The 11,441-nt window shown below is 29.6% G+C and overlaps 1 protein-coding gene and 1 non-coding gene across 2 annotated transcripts; both read right to left on the bottom strand.

Moving 5' to 3' along the window:
• Nucleotides 1-1,701: 1,701 nt before the first annotated feature.
• On the bottom strand, nt 1,702-4,886 carry LOC100802401 (expansin-A15). Its single transcript, XM_003522967.4, has 3 exons — nt 4,632-4,886; nt 3,729-4,041; nt 1,702-2,504 (listed from the first exon to the last, which is right to left on the bottom strand). The coding sequence occupies exons 1-3, from the start codon at nt 4,756-4,758 to the stop codon at nt 2,198-2,200; spliced, it is 747 nt and encodes a 248-aa protein (XP_003523015.1). The 5' UTR covers nt 4,759-4,886; the 3' UTR covers nt 1,702-2,197.
• Nucleotides 4,887-8,550: 3,664 nt separating this feature from the next.
• Nucleotides 8,551-8,623, bottom strand: TRNAA-AGC (transfer RNA alanine (anticodon AGC)). The gene has a single exon. It is a non-coding gene; the product is annotated as a tRNA-Ala (tRNA).
• Between the last annotated feature and the right edge of the window lie 2,818 nt (nt 8,624-11,441).

Genomic DNA, 11,441 nt, shown 5'->3' with positions numbered 1-11,441 from the left:
TCTCCATCTATAAGCACAAAGTTCTGTCTGAATGTATATTGTGAAGACTCACAAATGACAATTGGAAAGTGCTCATATATCTATACATTAAAAAAAAAAAAAACAGAACAATGTTAAATGTAAAATTTGCAAAGAAAATAAATAAAATGTTTAAAAGTATAATAGGAAATAAATAATTAGTTTAAACAAAAAAAATTGAATAAATATCAGTAAAAATATTTAAGTAAAGAAAAAAAGTGTATTACATAATAACTAAAATTAATTATCTGATAGGACTTTCGGTGTAAAGATGGTTTGATTCATAAAAGGTAATGCTAAGTATCCTATATATATATATATATACTATCCACTTGTTGGTGAAAATTATTTTTTAATTCTCACCAAATGACTCTTCTGAATGTATTGCCAATATAAAAATTCATATATAAATTAATTAGAAATTAAAATATTTATAATTTTAAAGATAATTCTTAAAAAATTTATCGAAATTATCATATATATTAATTTTTATAATTGGATGACAGTATCCAAGCTCTTTAAACTATCAATGTATAAATTATTTTTTCACGCAAACACACACACACACATATATATATATATATATATATATATTGAATTATTTGTAAGAAATTTGATTCCACAAATCATAACAATAGTAAAAATTTGCATTTCAATTTCTTTGTTTTGACCCTAGTTTTCATAGCCGACAATGACATTATTAATTATTCCCTTGGTTTATATAAGAAGAAGAAAAAAATTGATTCATGCCCATTAAAAAAAGTTAATTGGTCACATTTAATTATATTAATTTAATTTAAAATTAACTTTTTTTCTAACTTAGCCTTTATTAAAAATCGATATTAAAAATAGAAAAGAATTATTAAAACTGAAACCTCAATAGATGAAAGATATTTTAGAAAAGTAGTAGTTTTAAATGAGATAAAATTCTAAAATTTTCTTATATTAAAAAAAAATATTTAAGACCGAAGTAATACATAATACAAATTGAATATGTCTACAATATGTTTCAAAGAAACATTCATTAATTAGGGATAACTACTACAATATCGTCCCTTCAATAAAACTATGCCACGAGCCAATTTAACATTAAACCTCCTATTTTAAAAAATAAAAATTTTCAAGCAATTTTTATCATAATATTTTTTTTTTACAGAATCATTAGAAATTCTTTTAATGATGTATTGAGTGTACAATTAAATGGTAATATAAAATTTTAGTCTCGCTTTATACACTTTATAATAAATTTCTCTAATTATGTCGCCTGTTGATCGTCTCCATAAGTTTACGTTGTTTAACAACTAGTAGTTGTGTTGTGATTTTGTTGCAAATCATGAATGTTTAAAATTGGATAAACTTTTAGACATTTTCCATTGCAAGGACAGGCAATCTACTCTAATATTTTTTTTGGAGTAAACAAACCCATCCCTCGAAAAAAAGGAAGCATTAGATGGTCTACCACTATTGTGGTCTCTATTAACTTTTCACATGACATATATAATTAGGTGTGATTAATTTTCTCTCTGAAATTGAAAATTTTGCATGTAGGTTACAAAGTAACCGGTGGAGACTATGACTATATGGTGTTCTCATCTATCAAATAATTTCCCTCCAAGAGGTAATAAATCACATAAAGCAAGGGAAAAGGCACCTTGTTGCAGAGATAAAAAAAAAAAAAAACAATTTGAACTAATGAGGAGAGTAATTTTATTCCTTACATGTCATACAATTCACTTTTACACTCACTAAACTACATGAAGTTCAAGACATTAATGACTTCCTATAGAAGCAAAAACGCTTGTCTCTTTCCTATTCTATTCTCATTCGCTAAGCTAGAAAATATCACTTTTTTTTTCATTTTCCAATTGTGGATAACATAACACGAACCACACAACAAACGAAATTGGCGGGTGGTAAACCTTAAACATCCACCCCTGCCCCCTAATTAAACCATCTCTGCCTTTTTCAAATGCTAGGCAGAACAAAATTCCTCACAAAACACAATTCAAATTACAAGGAAAAAGGACCATCCTAAAATAAGCCCCATCCATGACTCAACTCCTATATCATATTACTTAATTTTTTCTTCTATATACCAACACATCTATTGTACCACTAAGTATAATCACAAATACAACAATTTTTAGCTACTAAATGTAAAAGGGTCTATGTTGTTTTCTTAAATGAATTGGTGGCCATTGAAGGTTTGGCCAAAGGACCAGCTTGAGGGTGCAACATTATTAGAGACCACGGTGTGTCCGTCGCTAGTGGTGACCTTGAAGGAGAGGCTTTGTCCGTTGAGATAGGCGTTGCTTTGCCAGTTCTGACCCCAGTTTCTGGTCATTGGTTGCCAATTTGTTCTTGATCCTTTGATGGAAACTGCGTGAACATCACCTGCACCTCCAACGTTGGAAATTAGGACTAGGTTGAAGTATGAGTGACCGTTGATGGTGAATCTGATGCCCTCTCTCTTTCGGCAAGGGACCCTGTACGTTATCAAATAGTAAAAGTTTAAAAAAGAAAGAATCATAATGTTTGAACCAAAAGGAGTACCAAAGCAAAGTGGCAAACTTAGGTATCAAGATAAAAGGGTCACTTGGTAAATGGAATATATTCCTAGTCACAAAATCACTGGAACATGAACGTGGCGAATCTGTATATAGTTTATTTATCAAAAATTCAAAAAACAAAAAACAAAAATTAGGCAAAAAGAAAAGAATCTGACAATCTTGATAATTTTCAACTGTTTTTTAAGGAAAAAGCTGTTGAACTCTAGAAAACCTTATAAGCTCAACAACTTTATTCCTGTTTGGATTAAAGTTTATAAACTTTAAGTTTGAACTAAATTTAAGTTTGTAAATTAGATTTGCAAAAGTAATTCAAGTCTTATTTTTATAAAACAGAGTTTTCAAATAAAATTTTAATATTCAAACATACTTTTTAAGAGTAATTAAATATGTTAGGAAACTAAGTTTATTCTTCAAATTGAGTTTAGAGCAGTACCCCAAATGAAAAATCAAATATATCCTTTAAAAAGTCATTGATGGATAAGAAGTACTTAATTTTGAGCCTTAAAATAATAGGATCATGGGAATTCTAATTTATATCCCAAGATTACAATTAACAATGTATTACTCATGTTAGAAAAAATCCCTTAATGAAACAAGAAAATTTAGAATTATGAAATTAAAAAGTCACATGTAATCTGTACTGCTGACTTTGTTTGTAACTATGTATAATTTCTTGTGAGCAATATTAATTCCTAGGCCAAAAAACAAAAGAAGCCTTGAAAACATAAATTTAAACAAAGGAAAAAAGATACTTTACTACGCTTCAGACACGGGTACAGTGCCTAGATGTGTCAAAATCATCAGTTACCAGATTTTTGTTTTATTAGGCATTAGAATTAGATGACTCAAGCAACGCAGAAAATATGAAAATATGTTTTAGAATATTGTTAATCAATATCTTTATAATATTAATTAAGAAATTAAAATAAAAAATATTTATTATATAAATCATAAGAAAACATAAAAAAAATCATAAATAACATAATTTTTCATCTCTTAATAAAATATTTTTATTAAATTTCTTAACCAATATTCTTAGAATTTTAGTTTGTATTTGTCTATTTTTTATTATAAAATTCCAAAATACCCTGTGAAAAAGAAAACTTAAGACAAATAATTATGATAATAAATTGTAACTACCTTCGGTAAGCCACGGGTACTATTCCAGCTTTGTATTGAGCAATTTGTTGGAAAATAGGTTGGGAAAGGTCGAAGTGGTGAAGGGGAGGGTTACACCATCCACCTGCATTATTAGGGAGTGCATTGTTTGGGGGACAGAAATTGGTTGCAGTGACAATAACTGAGCGTGGAAGGCACCACCTTTGGTCGTTAACACACTTTATCTCAAAACATGCCCCACAGCTTAAACCATTGTTGAACAAAGCTGTGCTCAAAGCAGCAGTGTTTGTTCCATAGCCCTGGCTGTACAAGTTCCCATATCCACATGCTCCACCTGTAACAAAAGCACATAGTCAGTGGAGTTACCAGGGGCATTAATGATGGAATTGATATTATAAAAACTATCTGCTTTTAATTTCTTACCTAGGGTTAGGGTTACTGTAAGATACTTATTAACATAACCTAATTGAAATTAATAGACATATAAATCATTCTTAGCATCAGAAACGAAATTATTATAACAGTTAATAAATTTATAATATAATATAAGATAGATGATACTATAAATAATTTGTAATTAGGTAATAGTAAAAAACATTTACACTCTTAGTATGTACATTATTAAAAAAAATTATGTATGAAATTGTATAAAACAATTTTACATTATTAACTAATTACAAACTATTACATATACTATATTTATTAATTTTTATAATTTACATTTAAAAAATCATATCAATAATGTTTTTTATTAAATAACTGGGTAAAATTATTTAATGCTTTGAATATGATCATTAAATTCATTATTTGTTTTTAAAATGACATAAAATGAAAAAGAAATATGAAAAAAATATATTTTTGTTTCTTGTAATAATTACAAAATGGGCATTGTGTTGTGTGTGGCATGAATGAAGTGTTACTCACCCATGGTGCCTGAGGCATCACCCCCTCCATAGAAGGTTGCATGAGCATCCATCCAACCATAACCAGAAGCTGAGACAAATGAACCCAGAGAAAGAAATCCCACCATGAGAAGTCCCAAAAGCACCATCTTTCAAAGCCTTCTCAAATATCTGAGTGATAAATAGAGTTACAACTTAATAGAGATAGAGAGAGAACGTACGAGACAGTATGAATTATGAGGAAAGCCAAAGGAGCATAGGTGGAATATAAATAGATGTTGTGAGGGTGCAAAGAGGGGTTCTTGCTTTAAACCAACGTCATGCCAACAAACTGACACATTTGAGAGGTGTGTGGACCCAAAACCGCCAAATGCAGCTATTTCATTTTTTATGCAGGGACAAGGCACTATTCCTGAAACCACGTGGTTTTATGTTCCTTTTGTGTGTGTATTTTGGTATTTGCCACCCTAAACCAAGGTTTCCAAGTATTTGCTACCCAAAACCAAGGTTTCCAAAAAATGGTACGCAACCGCGAATACCACCTCAACGTTTAGGTTCATTGGGGGCCTTGACATGCAATGCGACTGATTGTGTGTTTAGATACCCCTTAGAATTAATTAATTTTGGTAGAAAATTGAAAAGGTTGAAGCAACTACATGTTACTTTGGCCTTCAACTTAATTTTAGAATTGAAAGTTAATCTAAACATGTATTACAATTGTGATTACATTAATCGCATTTGTTTACAATTTCCGATAATATCAAGCATTACGATGATATTTTGATCGTAACTGTAATTTAAAACCTTCTCCAAAACTGTGACTCAAATTTCAAGCGTTTAGGCCATTATGCTGATTTGCAAGTAAAAGCTGTTGTTGCAACTTGCAAGCAACGAGCCAAAGACAGTTTTCTCGGAAGCCAATAAGTCACTAATTTCTAATTTACAGCATCAACTAATCCTGTTGTTGGCATAGTTCTATTTTACTCATCAAATGAATTTGGCCAATTTGTTACCTATGTGAGTGAACATAGACTATATTGTCTAAAATATTGTGGAGCTGTGAATGTGATTTAACCCTTTGAACCTAAAATGAACATTCACGCACGCATGTCAGTTTATTTGGAACATATAAAATTACAGGCAGTATAGTTTCCAAGATAAATAATGAAACAAAAGATCCTTAACTAACGGTTTAAAGTTAAATTACTAGAATCGAGAAAACGGACATAACTTTTTCTTATTCGAGGAAAAAATATTTTATTAGCCAAGCAACCGAAAGAGCTCTTAAAATAGAATTTATTAATGCATGAGAGGTGATGAGATATACGTAATCTGCATTATTATTACTAGTAGCCAAGGTTTTAAAAAACAGTAACCGTGATTTGAGTCATAGTATGAAGGTTTTATAATTATTTGTGACCGCAATTGGGATAGCATCATAACAACAAATGCGACAAAATCGCGACCGCAATCAATAATTAAAACCTAGTTAGTAACTAATTATAACTGTCACCTATGGCCATTTCCATAGAGTTTTTAATCCTGAATTTATTATGAGATGAAGTGAACAAAGTAAATCTGAAAGCTGATAATTAAAGCATCAATTAATACTTCTCACCAAAATTTGCTCCGTCCAGAAGTATATTCAAAGTTCAAAGCCAATTTATGGGTTTGGCAATTTTCCTTTCATATTGTGTCAAAGTTTGAATTCAGCCTTATATAGTTATTTATGATACAGAAAAAAATGACAACAACCTCTGCAGAGCTCAATTAATGTAGTAACATGGTGGGTTCACTGGGTTTGACGACTTACAAAAGCGATTCCACACTTTTAGACTCTTAAATTCAAATGGAAAAGGATGAGAACTGAGACAGGGTAACGCAGCACGTGGCTGATGCGGTGAGTGATGTGAAGTTACATTCGGAGACCAAAAGACAGCCCAAACTCTTTTTTTTTTTTTTTATGCAGAACTCAGTCATATATATATATATATTAAAACAAGTATCCTATATAAAAAGCAATTATATTCTAGCCAACCAGATAGAACACTACTAGAGGCAACGAATATCTTCCTCTAAGTATTTAAGACAAGTACATTATAGGACTCAAATTTGATACATCTATTTAAACTTGGACAATCAACAATTTTAAATCAATAAACTTGAGACATCTAATTAAACTTCAACAATCAACAATTTTGAACCATTTGATCCATGCCTTAGTTGTATATTATTCATTCATTGCACATTGTTTCAATGGAAAGCTGAATTCACAATATCAACATGGAGTTAAAGTTGCAGTGGCATGCGGAAGATATTCCTAATTAATTTATAATTTAAAAATTAATGAGCGTCCACAGTCCACACTTGCTTAGAAAAGCTAAAAGAGAAAATGGTAAATGAAAAAATATGTTAACAATTAATATTAAATATATTTTAATTTTATGTAAAATTTAATGTTTAATATATGTATTCCTTAAGCAGAGCGGCACTCATTAACAAAACAATTTAACAGGCAAAAGCAATTCCTTAACCATGTGACTGGTATTTTCTTGTTATATTTTATATGTACTTTACCTTCCACTCTTGTATTGAAAACATTGTTTGTTTCTTTTGCATTATTCTCTTCTGATGAGCTCAGTAGTACTGCTATATTTACGGCCATTCTTGTTTGTTATGTTTTATTCAATTTTTCCAAATCGAATAATATTAGCATATATTTTTCCCTTCAATAGCTTGGTCGCTAATCTTCTTAGGTGTAAAGGACAAAAGATGACATAGCCATTTTTTAAATACTAGGATGATCTGATATACAATATTTATTTATAATATTTTCTACAATACAACTTTTTTCTCTACATCTCTTTTTATCATATTATTTAACATTTTCTTCTTTTTGTATGTATAAAGCTATTGTATAAACATAATTTCTCAATATTTAAAAAAATGCGAATGAGATAAAGTACTTTATTATACCTTACTCACCATATATCATATATACCAGTGTTATTGTAAAGAATCTTTGTCTTCTTTAACATATTGAAAATTATTTTTTATGACAAAAAAGATATATATATATATATATATAATTTTAATATTCTTAATATTATGAAAAATATATAAAACAATTCATGTTTCTTCACCCAATAGTTTTAACTTTTGACATACTTAATTCATGATATTAAAGCCTCCATGACTAAATGGTCTAGAAATCCAATACTTATCGCCTTCATCTTTTAAATATAATTTTAATTTTAATAAAAAGATAAGGGAATGATGTGTTGTTTTAATTCCAAATCTAAAAAATTATTGGGTGATGAAACATAAACATGTTAGAAATATAATATAAATTTATTTTAATAGATTTTATCAAATAATGTAAATTTCATAACCAATTGGATGAGTAAAAACCATGAAAGAAGCTCCAAATTAATTCCAATGGTTGAATGAGAGATATTGTTTATCTATCTATTTACTTTGCCCCTAAGGTAAGAGATGCTATAGTGACAGTGAAAGTTGAAAGGGTAGTGAGTATGTAAGAAAGTGAACAAAAACAAAATGTGAACGTAACTTAGTGATGTGGGAGTAATAGAAAAAGGTGTAAGCTAGCTAGGAAAGGAAAGAAACACTAATTAACACCACACCACACCATAGTGACGTTGATGAACGTGTTGGCGTGTGGAGCTAGAAGCTAGAAAGGAAGCTAAAGGTGGTGGGTCTATCGCAAGTGCACGTAGCAGCACATGCACACATTCTTGTTGTTGGGCTCAAAATGCAAAGTTTCAAGTTTCAACGACGAAAACAGAGCCATTTGTAAGTGCTTTCTCATTTGCACGTATTGGTATTCATTTGTTGGTTGTTTGGCAAAAGCGTAGAACAATAATAATAAATAAATAAACCAAGCGATGTTGATATTTCAGAATTGAAAAAAGAAGTAATAATGGAGATGCGGGGTATCGATCCCCGTACCTCTCGCATGCTAAGCGAGCGCTCTACCATCTGAGCTACATCCCCAACTTTTATTAACTTCTTTCGTGTAAAACTAATCAACTAATTATGACAGAAAACGATATTATAAAACACGATACACAAAAATGATACTTGTTGGTCAGTGAAATTTTGTTGCTTTGATAGTCAGTTGTGTTTTGTAACAAAATATAACTATGGAATTTTGAGTCAAACAAAATAAATATATATATAGTTGAAACATCTTTCTTTTAATACTGCTTTCCATAATGCATAGATTATATACATTGCATATATTAAAATGTCGATTATTTTTATGCTATTCACAAATACTTTTCTGGTTATATAATCCTTTTTATTCAATAAACTATAAAAAAATTGTTCAAAAAATTATAATAAATTGATCAGTTTTTTAAAATCTAAAACTCATGAAAAAGAAGTGATTTAGTGTTTTTATCGTAAGTTGGAAAAATAACTTCTGAAAATAATTACAAAAATTATAAGAAAATCATTTTAAAAAAAAATTGTCTGCAAGATGTAAATAATAGATATTGATAAAAATTACAGCTCAAGATCTAGAAGGACTATGAATTTGTTTTGGAGAAAGAAGAGTTAATTTGGTAGTAAAAAGCTCGCTATGATTGAATTCAATTTGTTATTAGGAATAAGATTAATAAGATTGAGGCTCTTGAAGATGAAGATGATAACCTTATTAACTATTAATGATCAATTAATATGATAATTCTTTATTTTCGTACTTTATGGTGCTTCAACTTCAAGTGTTTATCTTAATTGGTCCATTCATGATTGCTTGACTTGCTTCTCATCCCTTCAATTATGATTGAAAATGAGTTGAGTTGAGCCCAACTTAATTCAGCTAGATTTGGTTAGTTAATATTTAGTTTAGTTTGAAACTTGATTCAAGCTCAACATAAACATTTTTTTCATATCAAACTCCATTTGGTTCAAGCTCACAAATAACTTGATTCAGCTTATTAGCTTGAATCACATAAACCAAAAGTAAATCTTTTTAAATCCTATAAATTTTAAAATTTTAATTTATTAGTAGATTTTAGATAAAATGATTGTTTAATTATTTTTTTTAAGAAAAAAAATTGAGCATATTCTATTAACTTTGTAGGGCCACAAGATATGACAATAAAAAAATAATTACAACCAAAATCCAATCAATTACAACCATAAATAAAAACTACCTCATTCAACATACATAAAATAATAGAAAATCCAATCAATTATATATTTATATATGTATATATCGAGCCAATTATGAATCAAATGAGTTGAATTATACGTTGTTTAAATTCGACTCATTTATTTAACGAGCTCAAGTTCAGCTTATTTGGTTCATAAACCAAGTTGATTATCGAATCAAATTTTGAACTATATTCAAGTTGATTAGATTTATTGTTACCCCTACCTCTAATGGACTTTTTGATGAAAATGGGAATTTTGGAAAAACTACATACCTAAATGGATACTTTTCAGAAGTATTTATATGATAGGGGTTATTTGAGACATTCATTTGTCTTGTAACAGAACAACGCCTCCAAGTGTTAGCAACTAGATTACTTATATTTATAACCAATGTACAAAATATTTTTTTACATCAATTATTTTTATAATCGATATAAAAAGAACTTTCTACATCGATTATAAATATAATCATAAAAAATCAAATTTATAACCAATGTAAAAAGTGAAAAATGTTAAAGGTGCCACTTAGAGTGACAGGTCTTGCTACAATACAAACCGGCGTCTAAAATAACTCCTATAATTTAAATATTTCTCAAAAGTACCCATTTAGGTATTTAGTTTCTCTAAAATTCTCATTTTTGTCAAAAAAAAAATTCCCTCGAATGATATTCGAGGCCCCTTTATAGGCTTTGAAATTGGATATGAAATCTTTAGCATTTTGGCCCAACGAAACCCCTAGCCCGAATGGTTTGCGCCTTATTTCCTTTCAATCCCAACGGAGATTGGCTGGTCCTTCAGTTCGTGAGTTTGTTCTTGATGTTTATAATAATCCTAGTCTGGTGGAAGGGAATTAATGGTACTCTTTTGTCTCTTATTATGAAATACATAACTACATATTCTATGCAGGTATTTATTGGGAAAAAGAAATAACGCTTTTTAGTTAAGAAATGGCTCTTAAAAATAAAGGTTAAGAAATGGGATTAAGCAGTTGATCTCATATCCCTTTTTATTTGTTTGATGTAATGAAAGGCTAGAACATCTCACTGATTTTAATATTCAAGGGAAAGAATGGATTCCAACCATCTCGATCCAAGGGTGAATCCAAAAATGTATAAAAGAAGAAATTAAAGTTTTTTATATAATTATTTAAGAGTAAATTATGGTTTTGTCCTGAATTTTTTGACTTTTATAGTTTTGGTCTTTTAATATTTTGAAGACTAATCTTCGTCTTTAAATTTTTTTCCATCCATTGTTTTAGTTCTTTTTATTTGTTTATCTGTTAAATCATAACGTGACTTTTATTTTTATTATTATTTTATTATGATCCATTTTCTAATGACTAAAATTCACAAAAAAATTGAAAGAACACATTTAAAAAACCAACAAAACTATAACTGAAACCAAATGAATCAAATATGGAATCACATCCGCCTTCAAGCTCCTTAGTTTTTGCGCCATCTCTCTCTCAAACCTCACCTATGCGCAACTCATCTTTGACCACCTTCCCTCTCCCGACACCTACCTCTTCACCGCTATGATCACTGTCTACACCACTCACCCCTGCACCTTCTCCCTCTTTCGCCACATGCTCTACTCCCACACTCCCCCACCCTCGCACCAACCACTTCATCTTCCCCCACGCACTCAAAAC

Source organism: Glycine max, chromosome 4, assembly GCF_000004515.6.
Source record: "Glycine max cultivar Williams 82 chromosome 4, Glycine_max_v4.0, whole genome shotgun sequence".
Lineage (NCBI taxonomy): Eukaryota > Viridiplantae > Streptophyta > Magnoliopsida > Fabales > Fabaceae > Glycine > Glycine max.
Note: the sequence above shows the minus strand (reverse complement) of the source record. Positions and strands in the feature narration are given on the sequence as shown.